This window comes from Carassius auratus, unplaced genomic scaffold, assembly GCF_003368295.1.
Source record: "Carassius auratus strain Wakin unplaced genomic scaffold, ASM336829v1 scaf_tig00013767, whole genome shotgun sequence".
In the NCBI taxonomy this organism is placed as follows: domain Eukaryota; kingdom Metazoa; phylum Chordata; class Actinopteri; order Cypriniformes; family Cyprinidae; genus Carassius; species Carassius auratus.
The window spans coordinates 1292807-1314247 of NW_020524440.1; the positions used below are offsets into that span (position 1 = coordinate 1292807).

Consider the following 21441-nt stretch of genomic DNA (forward strand, 5'->3'; position numbering starts at 1 on the left):
ATGTACATAAAAACTTTAATTTATTGAATTTAAAAATATTTAAAGCACATCAATCTAATTGAGTAAATATACAATACTCATACTTGTAATGTAATATATATATATATATATATATAATTATACTATTATTTAAATACCGAATGTTCTCGCTCTCTCTCTCTCTATATATATAAATATATATGAAACTGTAAATTGTTATGCATCAGCTGTGTTATTAATTCTCTGATTGATGCCTGATTACTTGACCCTTCTGGCATCTCAGGGGTTAAACCACAGCCATAATCCATAAAGCCTTGTTGGAGATTAAGTATTGGTGGATAAATCAGCTTCCCATTCAATATCTCTGCTTGAGTTTGATTTGTTGATGGTTTGGTTCTCAACACAGGCCTGAAATCCTGCACAAAAAATTCAAAAGCTGTAGCCGTATCTTAAAGAGATAGCGCACCTTCACCTGCTGGTCTCCACTGACTTCCATAATATGGAGAGAAAAGACCTATGCAAGTCAGTGGAGACCAGCAACTGAAGGTGAACTAGCTCTTTAATGCAAAAGAATACACAAATGTAACAATGAAATTACTAAATTAGGTTGTTTTTTTTCTACATTTGAAAGCCTCTTTCTCTTTGTAAGTGGAATCTGGCAGATCCACTGAAAGCACACATGCTAAAATAGTGATTCACGGAGGATATGAATATCAGGCTGAGACTGAATGCAAAAGCCAGATATCAGACGGAAGGCCACTGGGGTCACTTTCTCTCACTTCCGTATGGAAACAAAGCAGCTCATTCAGGATCGATGCACAACACCATGAATGAGTCTCTCTCTCTCTCTCTCTCTCGACTCACTGTGCTCAACCCATAAGAACTGACTCCAGGTGTCTCCAAGAGTCACAGCAAATACAGGAATAACATTTTTGTCTTCCATAATGGAAATCTTTTAAGAGAGAAGTAAAGTGTCGCTTCAAAAAGATCAATTCATAAGCATCTGCTGCATCTCCATGCATTGCTAAATTAAGAGAACAAGGTCCTCTTGTGGAAAACTACTGAAATGACACTTACATCAGGGCTTTCAACATCCATATGATCCTCTTGCGAGATATGAAATATAAAGCCATCTGTATATTTTCATGCATAAAGTTCAATTTATACTGTGAGACTAAAACTGCAAGCATGATATTACACATGTAGTTGAATGCATAAACATTTTAAATTCAATCTTAATGCATTTGTATACCGCTTTTCACAGCAAATGTTGTTCAGAAGCCCCATTTGACTTAAATACAAGCTAAATTAGAGTTTTAATGTTTTACCATTACAAATGGTGTCAACTGAAAAGTCATAAAATCGGACAAGTCAAATTCAATAAATTTATTGCATGAAATCGTATTTTATTAATTGCAAGTTACCACATCAAAAAGTACATGTTGCAAAGTGTTTTTTTTTCTAGATTCTTCATGGACCAAAAAGTTCAAAAACCCCTGCATTACATCATGATGATTCAAGAGTGATTCTGATTGTCAAGGAGCAGAATTTTCTCTCTATGTAATTCATAAAAATCTTACTTTACAGTGTTTCAAAAACTGAAATCGGTGGTTAAACAGACCAAAAGAGTAAGATTTACAATACAGAGACGCTCTCAGAATCACCTCTAGCTTACATCCTCTACTTATAAATAATTTCAGGCAATTATGTATATTTTACACCTTATTTTACACAGATCTGCAGGGGTAGAGGTAAAAAAAAAAATTGCTGCCTTAAACATCAGAATTTGAATCACTCAGGAATGAAAAACAATGTTGCATTGAAATAAAAACTAGTCAAATGATAACCGCATCGATTTTTCTACTAGGAAGAATTCAAATATACCTAAACCGTATAAAGGCTGATCACTGAAATCTCCTCAGGCCGGATGTCTGCTGTAGGCTGGGAATGATACACACAACAGCAAAAATGCACACAGATGCACTGTGGATCGCAATGCCATTAGCTGCACTTTATCATACGTAACACAATTGAGTCACATGAAAGCAGGTGTGATTAACAACAGGACAAAAAAAGACCGGAGCGTATCTTCTGTTGCACACGTAATAACACACACAATGAAAGACGGTGTGCTAGCTTTGGGCTAAAAAAATATTTTAAAAGGTTGAATGACTTTGGTTTAAAATTACTTTCAAATAACTTTAGATATGAACAATTAACGCCAAATGTAGCATGACAAAGTTAGTACAGAATAAAAAAATTTTTTGCGACAGAATACTAAAAAATATGGTATGTATGGTAAATATGGTAACTGTGACTTTCTCACAATACAGATTTTTTCTCAGAACTGCGAGATATAATCTCTGATTGTTCTGATTGATCTAAATTCTGATGTTCTTTTTTGCAATTCCAAGTTCACATCTCGTGACTAAATTCTTCTCTCGAAATTCTCAGTTGAGACCTCATTATTTTTTTTTTGTTTCTGCCACAAAATAAAAAAAAGTGACAATTCAGATTATTTTCCCCCTGCAATTGTGAATTTAGTTTATATCTTGAAATTCAGATTTTATATCTTGCGATCACAAGAAAAAAAAAGTCTGTATTGTCAGATAAAAATAACTTTTTGTATTTTTTATCCTATGGCGGAAACAAGCTTCCATGCTTGTCATTGTACAACAATAAACTTGTTCATCAAACTTCTGAGTCAGTAAGGGCACGTGGGAGGTTTAAGGTTAAAAGTGGTTCATGAAAAAATGAAGAGGTAGTTTAAATGAGAGCTGAATGTATTTATGTCCTAATCCCAACTGGAAATCAATGGAAAAAAAAAGGGATTTCAGTAAAACTCAGTGTTTTGCAGGTCCTTTTTTTGAATCACTAACTTCTTTCTTCATATATATATATATATATGAAGAAGCACCATTTTTTAAGTCAGTTCATCATGAGGTCAGAAACAGTTCTGGCTGCACTATAAGCTTCAAAGCTGGTTGATTCTCGGTCGATTCTCACACAGCTGCTCAACTCTCCACAGCATGTGTGCATTTTGGACACTGTTCCTCGTCCTTGGGAATGAGTAAATCGCACAGAGCCGCTCTCACGCTCATTCTAGGCTCCCGCTGTGAGCCCATGTGGAAGTTCTGGTAGCCCTGACACACACCCAGCCCTTCCAAATCCAGCAAGAGCGACACCACGTCATCGACCGATTCGAGGCAGGTGGGGTGGCGTGAGTAGACGGCGTGCATGAGCAGGAGAGGCTGGTTCTGGACACTGACCTGGTAGAAGTAGCCCTTCTCGATCTGGACCACCGTGTCAGCCATGCTGGAGATTTTGGAGCACTGCAGGAGCTGGAGGATGGGGCCTTTGGACATGACGCCCACCCAGTGAGCGGGCAGCACGGTCTGGCCTAGGGAAGTGAACAGCTCCATCAGGCCTTGGTCTCGGTCGTTCTCTCCTCCCACCAGACTGAAGATGTGTGTGATCTATGAAAGCAGATGTGACATTTGCATGGTCTGACCTGCTTGATAGCTGCGGAAATCTCTGATTGTGCTGGAAGTATTTTAAATCAACAATCACCACAATGATTCAAAATAGGGGTTAGAGGACAAACCAGTCATATGGGACAATTTCTTAAAATTGAGATTTATACATCACTTGAAAGCTGAACAAATAAGCTCTCCATTGATGTATGGTGATGTATTGTTAGGATCAGACAATATTTGGCCGAGATACAACTATTTGAAATTTTGGAATCTGAGGGTGCAAAAAAATCTAAATACTGAGGAAAAATACCTTTAAAGTTGTCCAAATGAAGTTCATAGCAATGCATATTACTAATCAAAAAATTACGTTTTTATATATTTATGGTAGGAAATTTACTAAATATCTTCTTGGAACATGATCTTTACTTAATATACTAATGATTTTTGCCATAAAAGAAAAATCTATAATTTTGACCCACACAATGTTTTTTGGGCTATTGCTAAAAATATACCCCAGAGACTGCTTTTGTGCTCCAAAGTCACATTTTGTAATGGCTGTAAAGACTGACACATAAACATCACTGAATTTCATTGTACACAATAATACAAAAAAGTTATAAAACCAAGTAGTATCTGGAAACAAAATAAGAACTAACTTCACTTGTTTTTTAAGCCATTTTGTCTTTTAATGAATTTACGTTATGGTGATTTTTAGTGTTATATATATATATATATATATATATATATAAGGGGTGTAACGACACGCGTCTTCGTATTGAACCATTCGGTACGAGGCTTTCGGTTCGGTACGCGGTACGCATTATGTACAGAACGGTTTGTTGGACTAATTAATTATATAAAATAAAATAAAAAAGTGAAATATAATGATATGCGTTCAACAAGGCAGCCCAATAACCCAAACGACGTAACAGGCAACGCCCCTGACACCCCCGAAGAAGAAAAAAACACCAACTTATATGTTTATGTTAGGCTACTCAGTCAGGCGCTCGCTCACTCAGTACGCACTGAGTGAGCGAGCAGTTCATGCACGGTACACGGTGGCCAATGTGTTTAACAGACCAGAAATAGAAGATCCTCCAATAACCAACAGGTCTGGTGTTTGGGTGCACTTTGGATTCCCTGTAAGCTATTGAGAATGAGAAGTTTTCGTCATAGCACAAAGCCCCTCCCTCGATATCACAGTCTCTGTCATGTTGGCAGGATACCGGCGGCGAAACAGGATTGTTTACATGTGTTGTTAACTCGGTAGTAGAAGAGGTTCTCGCAATTCTGCACTGTTTTACCATGCCTGTAAGTTACTGCTGCGTTAAAAACTGCTCCAGTACCTCTCACGATACATATGGAAAACATAGAAACAATGGAATACAGTTTTGTTTTAGGTTACACCAAGCGCAAAACAGCGGTATTGGAGAAGCGCTCAAGCATCCAAAATATCGACCCATACGAGCTCCCTGCAGCAGCACAGAGACCTGGACCATTTACCTCCATGCACACATATGGACATTGGGAATTATATTGTTTTTGGTTTAAGTCACTACACAATGCAGGAGTTTAAAAGCCACAAGTCTTTGGAAAGTTACGAGGCTTTCTGCTGTGGCTGGGTCCATCTACAGCAGGTGAGGAAAACAGTGTTGTACTGGCCAAAGTAAGTTTATTCACATGAGTTTAAAGTATTGTAATTACATTGAATTTAGAATGCACTTCTTGACCAAAATGACAAAGTAATTAACTGCAACTGTTTCGTAAACACTAGATTGTAATGAGATGTTCAATGAATACGTACGTTTCCAACATGTTTTGATGTAGGCTAAAGCTGTGTATGTTTAGTTATGATTTGATTTTAACCCGATGACACATACTGTACCAGGTTTTTGTGTTGGGGGCTGCAAAGTGGACAAACCAGTTCTGGGTTAGGTAGGGTAGTTAAATGTGTGATTGCAACATGTAAATGTCCTGGTTAGATTAAAGCCATTAACAGTGTGAATGCAAGGTGACTTACATCGTAAAAAATATAATTCCCAATATCCATATGTGTGCACAGAGGTAAATTGTTCAGGTCTCTGTGCCGCTGCAGGGAGCTCGTATGGGTCGATATTTTAGATGCCTGAGAGCTTCTCCAAACACCGCTGTTTTGCGCTTGGTGTGAGCTTGTTCCTGTAAGGTCCCCTTTCTTTCGCCTTATGTTTTTGCATTGCTTTACTTTCTCCCTTTTCTTTCTCGTATTCGTAGATCCGTCTCGATCTGTTCCGCCGACAAAATAAATGCGCACAAATTAAAGAGCCCTGAAATGTTTAGTCGCGCCTCTGTGAAGTTCTGAAGGCATTGCCCCTGGCAACCGATAGCGTATCCTGCCATCATGGTCGATCGGCTCAGACCCCTCCCAAATCAACCCAAATCGGCGTGTAACTCCTCACTCTCAATGGTGATGGCAAGAGAGTGGTGGATAAAAACACAACGGTATGTCGCATCTGCAACATGACAATAGGGTACACCAGCGGGAATTAAAAAAAAAAAAACACCAGCGGGAATACTTGAAACATGTCAACTCATTTACGCCGACATCACCTTAGCTTAGTGTGTCAGTATCTGGGAAAAGACGAAAAAAAGGAGAAACATACACGCAACAAACTATCCCCGCAGCATTTAGACAGACATTTCCAACTGACTCAAACAGGGCAAAAGACATCACTGCGGCGATTGGTAGGCTACATTTACGTTACATTTACATTATAGCCGTGGATATGAGACCTTACTATTTACCATTCATTCTGTCATCACCATTATAGCTTACAGGGAATCCAAAGTGCACCCAAACACCACACCTGTTGGTTATTGGAGGATCTTCTATTTCTGGTCTGTTAAATGCATTAGACATTTTGCAACGAGCCTTCAGCGCATGCTGAGTTAGCGAGCACCGTAGGGGCCGTTCACATATCGCGCCTAAAAACTCGTGGAAAACGCTAGGTGCGTCTTTCTCCTCCTTTCCAAAGCGCTCGGGCAGTTGCGCCCCTGAGGCGTCTGCCTTTGCTAAGCAACAATGACGTGCTCTCTCCATTAAGATGCGGAAATTTCAGCAAAGGATAAATGGATTTGCAGCTCTAAAAATCGCTTGCAGTAGCTCTGCTACTAAATTTATTTCAAAATTGCAATCCATATACAACTATGATCAGCTGTTCCTTCATCTTGGCTAAGCTTTCAACGTTGTTAAGGGAAAGGATGAAGCTGATTGGTTAGTTCTTGTCACATGACCCGCGGTGCGCTTGAGGCATTCTGAAAAGTTGAGATGTTTTAAATTTTTGCTGTATCTAAAACGTACCGAACCGTACCGAACCAAACCGTGACATCGGTGTATCGTATCGAACCGAACCGTGAATTTGTGAACCGTTACACCCCTAATATATATATATATATTAGAGGTCAGTTCTGCCCAAGTATCCTAAAAGAATAACCCCAGGTGTAGAAAAATCACTTTAACTATCAACATGATTCATTAACACTTTACAAACACTGTGAAAAATGCTTAGGCCTTTTAATAAATTGATAAATAATCAATAAAACCTCCTTTTTTTGTGAAACTGTTCGCTTGAGGGCGTGCTTGTGCCACTTTAATATTTTAAAATATAATATTCTAATTAAAATTAGGCTGTAAATGCAAAGAAAGATTTTCTTTTATAAATATTATATAAATTAAATAATAAAAATAATATATACTATACTGTTAAACAATTGGAGATTTACTTACAAAATAATTTTAGAAATTGAAGTTCCCTTTCAGTCGGTCACGTTCGACGTTACGAATGGGATCTCGCCCGAGAGCCCAATCACCTTCGAGTGGTACAAAACGAGCCAATGGTACACAAAGTACCTAGGTCTGCGGAATTTGCATCGCGAGCTCCGCCCATATAAGGAGCAACGCGAGCAACTCGCATTCAAGCTTTCGCTTCGGAGCCGAGCACATCGCTTGCTGCAATCACCGGAGTGTTTACAAGCAAGAGCTGGTGTTGGTGTGACGGCGTGATTCAGCGGTTCGTCTGGGTTTCCTGCGACAGCTCCCGCGTTCCCCTGAGCACTTCAACACCAAGAGATAAAGTTTTTATCTTTGAAAACTGTGCTCCTGACGGCTTTGGCTTCGGTGAAGAGGGTCGGGGACCTGCAGGCATTTTCAGTTGACGAAGCGTGCCTGGAATTCGGGCCGGCTAACTCTCACATTATCTTGAGACCCCGGCCTGGGTACGTGCCCAAAGTTCCCACTACTCCTTTTAGGGATCAGGTGGTGAACTTGCAAGCGCTGCCCCTTGGAGGAGGCAGACCCAGCCCTGGCGCTCCTCTGTCCAGTACGTGCGCTCCGCACCTACGTGGACAGAACTCGGTGCCTTAGGACCTCAGACCAGCTCTTTGTCTGTTACGGAGGCCAGCAGAAGGGAAAGGCTGTCTCCAAGCAGAGGTTATCCCACTGGATAGTGGATGCTATTGTCCTGGCTTATCAGGCTCGAGACCTGCCATGCCCCCTAGGGGTGAGAGCTCACTCAACTAGGAGCGTAGCTTCCTCCTGGGCGCTGGCGCATGGTGCCTCGCTAGCAGACATCTGTAGAGCTGCGGGCTGGGTGACACCTAACACATTCGCGAGATTTTATAATCTCCGTGTAAAGCCCGTGTCCTCCCGGGTACTCGCCCCTTCGGGCCAGTAAGGACCAGCTCGGTGTCTATCCGCTTGCTGCGCCATTCCACTCCGCGGACTTGATGCGTGCGCTATTCCCCTCAGGTGAGTTCCTCAGTCAGAACCCTGGGTTCCTCCAGCACTGTTGATGTCCAACACTTGCGTACATGCCCCTTGGTCAGCCATGTGTAGGACTAGGTGCCTCCATGTGTCGTGATTCCCCTTTCTGGGTAATCCCATGTGTGTATGTCCACAGTAAGTCTCTCCGCAGCATGTGTCTTTCCCTTGGCAAGCCCCTTGCCAGCTCTGTCGTTGAAACTTCCACCCTGCGGGCTGGGTACCTCAGAGTTCTTACGTATCACCACCTTGGTAGATACCTGCTTTCTGTAGTCCTCCCACGGGCAGGCAGCCTGCTAGCATATGTCCAGCTGGAATATGCTACCCAGTGTATTCTGTGCGAGCTATAGGCCCTCACTCGTGCTGGCCTCACGACAGGGTGCTATCACTCACACGGGTCGCTGGAAGACAGCCATGTGGAGTTTTGTAAGGGACCCCATTCGTAACTTCGAACGTGACCGACTGAAAGGGAACGTCTTGATTACGTATGTAAACCTCGTTCCCTGAAGGAGGGAACGGAGACGTTACGTCCCCTTGCCACATCGCTGTTCCGCTGAACGGCCGGGTCACTGGCTCGGCTCCTCAGCGAAGACTTGAATGCGAGTTGCTCGCATTGCTCCTTATATACCCGCTCTGCGGGGCAGAGCTCGCGATGCAAATTCCGCAGACCAAGGTACTTTGTGTACCATTGGCTCGTTTTGTACCACTCAAAGGTGATTGGGCTCTCGGGCGAGATCCCATTCGTAACGTCTCCGTTCCCTCCCTCAGGGAACGAGGGTTACATAAGTAACCAAGACGTTATAAAATGTAATTAATATGAATTCAAATTAAATAAAAGTTTTAAAAAAATCTATTAAAATTATATTTTGTTCGGCAAGTCATGAAACTGATAAAATCTGACAGTAAAGACTTTTCTAATGTTACAAAAGATTTCTATTTAAAAAAAACGCTGTTCTTTTGAACTTTCCATTCATTAAAGAACCGTATCATGGTTTCCACAAAAATATTAACTCTTTTCAGCACTGAATCTGATAATAATACATGTTTCTTGAGCAGCAAATCAGCAGATTAGAATGATTCCTGAAGGATCATGTGACACTGAAGACTGGAGTTATGATGCTGAAAATACAGCTGCACATCACAGGAATAAATTACATTATAAAATATATTCAAATAGAAAAGACTTATTTAAATTGTAAAAACACAATATTATAGTTTTACTGTATTTTTGATCTAATAAATGCAGTCTTGAGGAGCAGAAGAGACTTCTTTCAAAAACATTCAAACATGAATAGTGCTGTATTGGGCAGCAGTGAAGACAGACTCACCACCGGAGTGGGCTCCTGCTGTGGTTCTGACACGTGTTGTTCTGTGTCCTGAGCTGCTTCTGTGTAATGTGACGGTGGTGATCCCACTCTCACCATCTCAATCTGAAGAAACCCGTTCTGAGTCCCATCGTCCGCCATCGGCAGAGAGCTGGTCACCTGACCCATCGGCGCTGGATTGCTGTTACACAGGGGTACTGATCCGAGCACGTAAGGAGCCGTCGGCACGCCTGACATGTTGTAGTATAATCCCTGTGAAACATGCAGAAATCCAGACAAACATCAGCTTTCAGCGGCCACCAACACAAACCATTCATAACTGGATGATGCAGGTTGCACTTTTAATCTGGAAAAAATACAGACTGCCTCAAAAACAAAATGAAAAACTCCTGGTGAACTACCAACAATCCTGATGCAAGATTCACCAGTCAGAGATTTTTGCAACCATCGAAGGTAATGTTAGTTACATAACTAAATAATGTTCATTATTAGATCACTAGAATAAATAAATACTCCAAATTTGTGAATGCAGCATCTACTAACCGCCTCCCAATACTTGTAATGAGAAACTCTATAAAAGAAAAGCTTTAAATGGTTACACTTTACAATAAGGTTTCTTTTGTTAACTTTAGTTAACTACATTAGTTAACATGAACTTACAATTAAATACTGGTAAAACAGTTATTAATTTCAATTCATACTGACTGCAAAATTTACTAACACATTACTAAAATCCAATGGTTTTTTTCTGTAAATATTAATGAATGGACTTGAGCTAACATGAAATAACAATGAACAACTTTACTTTTATTAATAAATACAAAGATGAATAAATACTGTAATACTGTTAATATTAATGTATTAATTAATATTAACTAATGCACCGTATTGTAAAGTGTTACCATTTTAATGGTTCCTTGCTGTTCTATATCAACATACAAATTATATAGTTTAATGTTTGAAATTAAACATTTACACATCCATTAATAGTGGTACTGTAATTTTATAGCGTTAATGAAAAAAAAAAAGTGTTTATTATATATATATATATGTGTGTGTGTGTGTGTGTGTATGCATGTATATATATATATATATATATATATATATATATATATATATATATAAATAGTTTTTTAAATTCTTGTTTTTGTTAACAGTGACATAATAGTCTGAATGCAATGTAGGACAATCTGGATAAAAAGCATCTGCCAAATGCACACAATGTTAATTTAAGTCCTCATTGTACCTTCTTTTTTTCTTTTTTAAATAAAAGAGTTACAATTCATCTCACAGCTAATATGTTTATTTCAAGGCTTAGAACTCTGTTTTATATATGTATATATTTTTTGATGCCTATGAATTAGGAAACTAATTTCAGAAGCAAGGCTGGAAACAAAAATGATGTAGAAAGTAACCTGAGCACTGAGTCCTGACGTGTTTGAGTGCATCTCATTAGACACCATCGCTGACGTCTGATTGGCCAAAATATCAGGATTCTATTATAAAAATAAAAAAAATAGTAAACAGATAATATAACACTAAATACAATCATGAAAACATTGAAGAACCTAACTGAGTGATATTGATATAGTCTAATGCTGCAATCCCATCGTATAAAAATGACTATAATTCCTGACAACTTCATGACTCAGAAACCAGAAACCTCCTCTGTGTTGGACGCTCCGTCTTCCTCAATCACGGCCTCAATGAACACGTCTTCCTCTTCTTCCTTAAAACTGTACTTCCATTTCCTCTTTCCTCCTTTCCTCCTGCCATTCATCTTATAACGCCTCAAGTCTTCTTTGTCATCCTCGTCCTTATAAGACACTTCGTCATCATCCTCCCAGGGGTTGCTTCTGAGTTTCTGTTTTTTCGACGGTCTCCCGCGCCTCTTGAGCTTCGGCTTCTCATCTCTCCTCCTCCGTGGAAGGGATGGATTTCGCTTTCCCTCCACGATCTGATAAAACAAGAAACATGTGGCTAAACTCATCTTGCATGTGTGTGTATCTGGCATACGGTCAGGCGATGCCATTAGATGCTAGTCAGATAAATACATACATTTCCTTTTTGACCATGAAGCCTTGACTGAAGCTTGCACTGACGTAAGCGGCATTTCTGCTTTTTCTTGTTGCTGCCACCAAACTTGGGCTTGTCCACGCAGAAGTCACATGTGCCACAGTCGTCTTCACGAAGGCATGCATCACACTGCTGACACATCCTGCGACTGCGCTTCTTCACAACCTGAAATCAAGAACAGACAGAGAAATTGTGCTCTTCCGGTAATAAAGGGCAGATTTTTTTGAAATGTAATAAAACCTTAATTTAGGTTTAAAGTGGTTTTATGAGCTCAGCAATAACCAGGAAAAGAATATTCCATGTCCAATTTGTAATATGCTCAAAACATGTAAAGCCTGACATATGAAATAACAGTTTCACAATTAAATGAAAGTTTATTGACACTTTAGAATTTTTTTTTTTTTTACAGTTTTTACAGGTTTTTCAGCACTTTTTGATCATGGTGATAATTTAGAGGTCTCAAATATAATGCAGAAGGCTTCATAGGGTAAAAAAACCTCCCATGCCACAATCATTAAAAACACCAAAAAAGATGCATGTGCTGCCAAATCACTCACCTCATCATCATCGTCATCATCATCATCATCATCATCACCATCAGGGACAATATCCTATAAAAACACACAATAATAACCTGGATTAGTATTTCCTGAATATATTGTGATTTCTGCACTATATGCATCACACAATGAATCAGCCAGAGTTATGAATGAGTAACCATACACTGATCCCTTTTACATTGTAAAGACTTAAAGTATGAAATATATGTAAAAAAAAAAAAAAAAAAAAAAAAGATTTAGCTCCATAAAGCATGTAGACTCACCATTTTGACAGTTTTCTTGTGTTCGGGACGTTGTTTCTGTGAGAGACAGAGTGACGTTATGTTTAGGTGTGAATTAGTTCAGCTATTGATGAATTTTTGGATGATCTTTGGCAATGCTTTTGTGTATGCTGCAGTTTCACGTTTTCACCCAAAAACATAACGAATGTGTCTATATGATGTCATGCGATTATCATTACCAGAACTTGTTTTCTTGGATGTTTTTTTGTTTTTTTTGTTGTTTTCCCAACCTCCCACTGATCCTGCCCCACCTTGAAAATAATAATAAAAAATAAAATAAAAAAAGCATAATAAAAATGAAGCAAAGGAAATATGATAACTAAGGTGTTATATTCAACAGAATCGGAAATAGAGGGAAAGTAAGTTACAAGAAAAGAATAATCAAGAGAATGAAAGAATGCTAGCAGAGAAATCAAGGATAATCTGGACCTAGCTTTTCAGCTACTTACGATAAACAAACTAGTTTGGGCTTATATATTCAGAGCAGACAAAAAAGGAAATTAGTTCAAACGCAAAAATATCGCCAAAGCCTTTTACCTCCCACAGAGCTGACATGAACACAGATGCACTGCTTCATGTCCACTTCACAACATCAAGAACACAGCACAGATGAGTAATAAAGTCCATCAATGGACGTTCTGGCAAGTACAATTAAAATAAAATAATATATACAAATGTATTTGTTTGCAGAAAGCCTTAAAAAATATTTATACAGCACTGATACATGGGGAAAATCATGTCTCAAAATACAATGACATTTCCGATTTGAAATGAACCAGAGATGATCACTAGAATATTCTTAAAAAAAAATTTATATTGTTTATTTATATATTTTTCTGTTAGCAACAATATTCCTCACTAAAAATGTAAAATAAAAAAACTTCTGAACAAAAATAAATACTTTATATAAAAAAACAAAAATTATACATATATCCTAAATATATAAAAAGTTTTATTTTTATTTAACTATAAAATATGAATATTTAAATATTACATAATATAACAATGTATTATATTTAATTAAAAAAAATTAATATAATACTTAAACTTATTAAAAATAGTCCTATAATAATATTACTAATATATAATATAAAATTATTTATTATTTAACTTAAATTAAATATAAACAATAGTAAACAAAAAACAACAACTTCTGGATAGTTAAAGAAACATTAGAAGCATGACCACAACACACATAAATAGCTGAATAACCCAAAACCATTTCTGCCACATAAACTCTTGGTTTTATCCCAGTCTCAAGAATCAGTGTCAGAAAGTACAGAAAAGCAGGAATGAGATCTCTTGCGATGCCTGTCTAATGGTACATACCTTCCTAAACACAATATTTGGAGGAGACTGCTTCTTGTCTGCTGCAGAAATGAGAAATAAAGAAATTAAACAATGCAAATCACACAATTATCATACTTATCCTCTGCTGCTTGCAGAAATGAATAGTGCAAATACAAATTCACATACATTTAGGCCTACATCCGTAGCACATTACGTCTCCGATCTTCTGAGCAGGAAAAGCGCTGCCACAGCTTTCACATTCACTGAAGAAACACAAACGACTTTATGAAGGTAAACTAAAGACTTTTTAAGACCTGCAGAAACCCTGAACTGGACACAATGTTAAAACATTTGTGAACCTAGTTAAAAATAGAGCATGCAAAATATATACCGTATTCTATAAGTCGCACTTTTTTTTCTTAGTTTGGCTGGTCCTGCGACTTATAGTCAGGGGCGACTTATTTATCAAAATTAATTTGACATGAACCGAGAGAAATGAACCAACCGCGAGAGGGCTGTAGACGGTAATGTTTTCTCTTCGTTATTGGTTCTAAATAAATGCGACTTTTAGTCCAATGCGACTTATATGTTTTTTTCCTCATCATGACGTATTTTTGGACTGATGCGACTTATACTCAGGTGCGACTTATAGTCCGAAAAATACGGTAAATAAAATTAGTCAGTGGTATGAAATGAGTCAGATTTGTTCACCTGAGCAGAGGAAGACTTTCTTTTAGGGTCACTGATCCATTAAGCGTAGTCCCCGGAAAATTTGCTGAACTTACAATCTGATCTGAGAACATATCCTGAGTTTTTGTAGGGCTAATGGGCTCCATAGGAGGACAAAGCCAGAGCTGAATAGGAAGTTCAGTGCCATCTTTCCCAGGTTCAGTAAAGGAAACACTCTGTCTGGAAACATTACCCAATTTTACAGCTGGAGTGTGAACGAAATTCTGTGTCACGGATGTGTCGATACTGAGCGGCGTGACCCTCGTGAGGCGTGGAGGGCTGTGAAATTCGGTGTTGGGGGTTGTGGAGAGGCTGCTGCCCCCTGCAGGTGAGATGGGGATGAGTCTGGGTTTTTCAGATGTTGATATCGGGTTGTGATTGATGCTCTGGGGTTTTCTGGGTAAAGCCTCAGGTGTGTGCGCTGGATCTGGGACCGGAATGGCAGTTCCTGATGCATTACTAGAACGTGTTCTTCCCAGTAAAGGAGGAATAATCGGCTAACGCCAAACAACCACATAGAAAAGAAGAAAGTGTTTTAAAAATATTGTAATAATTTCAAATAGGATTCAATTAAAAGACTGAAGAAGATAAAATGATTATGGACATTTTCCTGGATATTTAGAAAAGTAGTAACCTTAGAAAGCACGACTAGTTAAAGCATTTAAACCAAAATGCTGCTATTATATTAAATAATACAATTAAAAAAACATCCTACAAACACATTAAAAACACATTAACAAGTAATAACTGAGAACTAAGCAGCAAATCAAAGTATATTAGAATGAATGTTGAAGGATCAAGCTAAAAATTCAGCTTTGCATTTCAGGAAATAATTACATTTTAAAATATATTCCAACAGAAATGAGTTCTTTAAAACTGAAATAATATTTCACAATATTACTGTATTTTTGATTAAAACAAATAGTGCTCCCATAGTGCATACATATTATTCTCTTTAACGGAGCAAACAAACCCCAAATCAAGATAGATTGCTACACAAACCTCAGTTTTAGAGCGAACTGGGTGCGATCCTTTCCGGGGCCGACCTCTGCCTCGTTTTACTTTTGGACTGTGAGAATATGAAAAGTACGAAAGTCAGTTCAACAACTGAACATGATCAACAGGTGTGGTATAATTATCAAAAGTGATTTATCATCAAATTAATTAAAATATAAAAACTAAATTGGGTCAAAAAGTGTGAGACCAGTAATGGTCTCACACTTCTGTTTAGTATTTCTTTTTATTTAATAAATAAAACATTTAATTGCAAATAATCAGCACAGCAGTTTTAGTGGAAAAAGTCAACTAAAAAAATTTAAATACAAAGTTCTGTCATGAAACTCTAGACGGCGCAGACTGATACGTTCTAACTCAATCTGATATAATTACATCACTATTCACGTGGCACAGCTGATTTTTTCTTTTTGTATCAGCAGCCAATGAGCTTGCTGCTCAAACATTCAAATACTTGGCTAGTGCTCACTGTAGTAGTGGCAGTGCGCTTCAGAAACCCTCCACCTTCCCCAGCTCCACCTGTATAGGTTTTAAATATTTAATGTTAATGTATTAAATATTTTTTATTAAATAATGCTTTTTTTTTACTTATAAATAATAAACATCATATTTGATGCTAAATTTAATGTCTAAACTCTCACGATGTTTAGGGCTGGGTGATAAAATAATGATAATTATCACAAAATATTTTTCCTCGATTTAATGATAACATGTTCGATGTTACCCCAGGTGGCAGGACCCAGTATATGTCATAAACCCCACCCACTCCATGTAATCTAATGGGACTTGAGACAAACTAAAAAAAAAAACTAATTACACTTTAAATAATTTTTTCTAAAGATGGTTACAATCATTTTAGGTAGTTCTTTTCACACTGATGTATATTCAATTGTTCCGTTTTTCTAATAAGTTCGCTTTTAGTTATTTGATGCTATAAAAATGGGATGTGGCATCATGATTGTGAACTTTTAATTGGGTCTGTGGGAATTTGGCCGGGACTTTGATACGGTGGCTCTCACGATCAATACAGTTTAACTCTGGATCCAAATGACATAATTTTCGCAAGATAACAGTGGCCTTACGGAGATGTTTTGGCTTCACTTTATAGTGGAGGGAAGTTTTTGTTTTGAGTCTATGCTCTCAATAAGTGGCAGCACTGCTCAAAACCATAGAGTATTTATAGTAAATGTATTTAGGCTACTGTTTTTTATATAAGTACTATAAAAATCATATACATAGTTACAATTTACCACAATTATGAGGTACTGTGTGTGTTTTCAACTCAGGTTATCATGATCTAACTGTGTAATAGTGTAGATGACCAATGGTTAATTTTGATAAAACTCAAAGAGTCAGAAAATTTACTTTTTTAACATAATCTTACATATAAATTTTACCCTATAGTTTGTTACAATTTTTACAGATTATACGGTTTTTGTTAATGAACATATTTACATCGACTTCATGCCATAGGAGAAAAATAAGTTCTGACAGACTTATAACTGTTACAATCCACCAAAATATTCTTCAAAGATAATGGATTCTAGCATAAAGAACAAAAGAGGATCTTCACCCGCCAACAGAAAACTATAGGTTAGTCTGGAATGTCCTATTCGACATCTAGTGTAGACAAATGGAGTCACTTCATCTACAGTGATATCATTGACTTGATTGGAATTAAATGCACAGACACTATTTAAACTGAACAGAGATGGCATCACTGAATTCAATGATGAACGGCCTGTCATTTTGGGTTATTGACGCACTGTTTTCCTAATGAATGTTGTTCAGTTGCTTTGACCCAATGTATTTTGTTTAAAGCGCTATATAAATAAAGGTTACTTGACGATATGATCCCATCGACTGATAATTATTGATACTGACTGATATGAAAAATATTAGCACAATAATTTTTTGCCCATATCACCCAGCCCTATATACACTACAGTAGCATTGATGTACTGTGACATATTGTTGCACCTCTAACCCAAACTATAAAAAAAAATCCCACTTAATGCAAACAAAAATTAGGCATAAGCAACACATACACGTCATCATTGGTCTTCATGATGATCCATTCACTGCTCTTGACACCATCACCACCATCATCTTCATCCTCTTCCATTGGCTTCAACCAATCAGGTGGCGATTCAGACATCACCTTTCCAGGAACACTGTTCCCCACTGCATTGACCACATCGTCAGTAACAACATCTGCTCCAATCGGAGAAGTCTTTTCCGGTTTCGTCATCTCCGGTTCAGCCAAGGCCCCATTCAGCTCATCAGTCATATCTGATCCCGTTCTCTGGCCTTGAGGCCTCTGTATTACTAGTAGATTTGTGAGACCAATGGTTTTAAGCCATGCCAGGAAGAATTTGGATGTTGAAATGCCAGCTCACATTTTTAAATAGGAAAAATGACTTTGTAGTCCATATAAATTAGAAGTGATCTCAAAGCTCTGAAGAGCTTGGGTTGCATGAAATGTCAAAAATCCAATATTTCATCCATGTCTTTACTGGTTATGAATCATACCTGTAAAGAAAAAGCAGATGTGAAGAACTAAAATACTTAATTTTCAATTAATTATTTATAGATGCAGTAACATTATTATAATGGTAAGGGCTGTTTTTTAAATTTCTGCCAACATGGTCATTTTTGCTGCTTAATGGATTTCTAAAGACATACTGAATTACTATAGACATATGAATTCCAAACCAATCACACACACATACAGCTTAACATTGTCACTGATGATTTAAGAAACTGCCAAAGAGAAATAAGATTTTTTTGTACATGCATCACCATCTGCATACCAATAAAACATTTAAGCAATAGTTTCTAAGAAAGTCTTTCCCAATGAACTGAGGTAAATAAAACCCTTCTGTTAAATTAGGCTACTGCAAAAACTCAAGCTAGCAGAAACAGGATAGAGTAGCATAAAGGAAAATATTTATAGAACCATGCTGAAATGAGCGGATGCCATGGTGACAGAATTGCCAGCATACAAATGGACTGAGAACATTCGATATCTGCAATGCAGCGCAATTACTATGGCAAAGAAATGCGCTACAGTCCAGGAAGCAGCCATCGTTTGTTAAAGTTTGTTTAATGGAAAACACCTCATTTCCTCTAATTAAAACCAACTGGTTAATACAACTGCTGTTTAAGAAAACTACTGAATGGCTGAACAAGGTAATGAGCACTTTCACAACTAGAAGAACAATACAAACCTGACAAATAGATGTAATCAACATCTCAGTAATAATCAAATCTCGCTGTGGGTTTTAGCTTAATAGGGTCATATGATGCGATTTCAAGTTTTCCTTTCTCTTTGGAGTGTTACAAGCTCTTGGTGAATAAAGAAGATCTGTAAAGTTGCAAAGACTAAAGTCTCAAACCCAAAACTAAACAATATAAAATTTATGTCAACCACGCCCAACTAAATGGCTCATTCTCACACACCCCCACATGTCTACATCACGATGTGGGAAAATTTGCATAACGCCGTCAAAATGTTTATGCAAAGAAAGAAAAGGTAAATTTTATTCTCGCCGTTGCCACCAGCACCATGTTGTGGAGAAGCTGTGTTTCATTGTGAAAGCGAAGCTACTTTGTTTGGTCTTCCAAAAGAGGACACAATGTTTGGTCTTCCAAAAGAGGACACAAGTAGAAATCAGTGGTTAAGTTGTATTTACAACACTGTTCCAGAACAGTTCAACCCAAATATTCAGATGTGTGCATCGCATTTTACGGAGGACGAGGACTGTTTCCTGAACCAGTAGCCTACAATGCCGGTGTCTGTTACTATAAAGTGGGGCAATTCCAACTTTGCAAGGACAATCTGGCGCTTCTGACTCACAGCCTGTGAGTACGTTTTCATATGTAAAGGATTTGCCACTGATGATTCAAATGCGAGTTTTGAGCAGTGAAGAGTAACTGTTAAGAGCTTGTTGTTTGTGGTTTCTCTGATCACAAATGCAGACATAGTTTTATGTTTATGCAGCATGATACACAACGCTTAAAAAGACAGTATTAAGTCGTTATAATCAGTAGTTCCCAACTGGATGCAACAAATGCTTCATTTATAATGGGTTTGATTGGTTTTGTTTCGTTGTGCCGGGACATGGCATCACAGTATGTTAAGGAGTAACATTTCCGTCACACGCTTGAGGCATTCGGCCAATCACAACACACTGGATAGCTGGCCAATCAGTGCACACCTCGGTTTTCAGAACGAGTTTTGTAAAAATCGACATTTCAGAAAGGTGGGAGAAAAAAAGAATGTACAGTTTGTAGAAAATATTGGTTTTTTTTTTTTACTAGAGATCTCTCATATAGCCAAATAAAAGTAACAAATACAGCAGCTCATTATCAGCACAATTTTAGATTCTTTGTCTTTTCTAACTACTAATACGAAAATGTACCAAGCTAGTAATTTTTTGCCATTTAGTCAAAAAGTTCCTCATCTTTTCCAGCTACTAAGAATAACATGTATGATGATTTTCTAAAGATATGCAACCGTGGAACAGATTAAAAAAAATAAATAATAAAAAAAACGGTGCTTTAAACAACATTGACTGTTTTCCTTTTGATGTGATGCAACAGAAAGATGCAAAACCGCAGTGTGAAATAAAATAGTTTTTAATGGTTTAAGTTAAAAAAAAAAAAATTTAATTACTCATTTTAGTATGTCCCAAGAAGTGAACATACACTGCACCATGCATTATAACGTTATTTATTTAGATGCCTCGTGGAATATGTTAAAAGTTGACAATGCTGCTGTATCACTATAAAATATTAAAGTATCATTAAAATATTAATGTATATAATGTATCACTATATAAAATATTAGTAATGTAGTTTGATTGACATCAGTGAAGCTGACTCATTATATATATTTTTTTAAGTATGTGACCCAATAATTTAAAGTTGATTTGTTTGGACTCGTGGTCATTATTAGTAATTTACCGAGAGACCACGCAAAAAGCGATTGAACAATTCGCTGAAACTGAATTAAATTGCGCAGTCCCCCTTTTCAGCGCAAATTAACTAAACTATCTTAAAAATAAAGTTATAGTTTGAGCAATCTCTAACATTTCTACCTCTAAAAATGACCGGTGAGCGAAATAAACAGATCGTAATAAATCGACACGAGTTTCGCCAGCCTCCATTACAGATCGCAGGAGTGAGGAATGCTGTCCCGACGTGCGATCAATAACACGCCCGATTTAACGACATCACTATCAAACATCACGCGTTTTGTAAGTGCATTTTATTGACAACGTCCCTTATTAACTGTGGCAGATTTTAAAGACACGATAAGTTTATTTTGCACGACTCTTCACCGTCCATTTCGCCGTGCTGAATGAGCTCCAGCAGCCCCCCCTTCACTGTTGACCCTCCCCTTCATTGCTTTCAGCGAAGCAGCCTCGCAAACGACTTTCCGAGCGCTTTCTCCTGCACGGAACCACGCCGATCTCCCCACTCTTTTACTACAGCGATATCTCGAAATTCTGACGTTGTGTGCGTGTTATATGCAGGCGTTTTTACCGTGTACTAAAACATAGCGTATCGAAGACTTGCAGCATTTTGACATTCTTACCTCATCGAGTCTCGCGCAGTCGATCGGCTCGTTCATCTGCGCCTCGTTCTCTCCGATCAGCGATACTTTCGGCGATCTACTGCGCATGTGCTGACACGAGCATCGTAGGAAGTCGATCCTAACTGAGGTGTCGAATAAAGAAATGAAGCGGTAGATCAGCGGCCAGAGTCCTTACAATAATACTCACCATTAGTGTAAAACAATAACAAAGCTAGATCATCAGTAACTGTAGTTTTTCGGAGTTTGTCTGTTTGCTTTTTTGACGAGCGTGTACTAATATAACATTAAATAATATTGTCGACTTGCGCATCGCT

The 21441-nt window shown here is 37.9% G+C and overlaps 1 protein-coding gene across 4 annotated transcripts; it reads right to left on the minus strand.

The window, feature by feature from the left end:
• Positions 1 to 1641: 1641 nt before the first annotated feature.
• Positions 1642 to 21250, minus strand: LOC113074163 (uncharacterized). 4 transcript variants are annotated; one of them, XM_026246917.1, is made up of 14 exons: positions 21128 to 21250; positions 17574 to 18057; positions 15514 to 15580; positions 14494 to 15008; positions 13969 to 14045; positions 13822 to 13859; positions 12672 to 12743; positions 12475 to 12510; positions 12209 to 12262; positions 11634 to 11816; positions 11239 to 11532; positions 10991 to 11071; positions 9579 to 9827; positions 1642 to 3455 (listed from the first exon to the last, which is right to left on the minus strand). In XM_026246917.1, the coding sequence occupies exons 2-14, from the start codon at positions 17813 to 17815 to the stop codon at positions 2994 to 2996; spliced, it is 2370 nt and encodes a 789-aa protein (XP_026102702.1). In that variant the 5' UTR covers positions 17816 to 18057; positions 21128 to 21250; the 3' UTR covers positions 1642 to 2993. The 4 variants fall into 4 exon arrangements, with proteins under 4 accessions (XP_026102702.1, XP_026102701.1, XP_026102704.1 ...); XM_026246916.1 differs by having other exon boundaries at positions 13822 to 13862; positions 21128 to 21249; XM_026246919.1 differs by lacking the exon at positions 12672 to 12743.
• Positions 21251 to 21441: the final 191 nt, after the last annotated feature.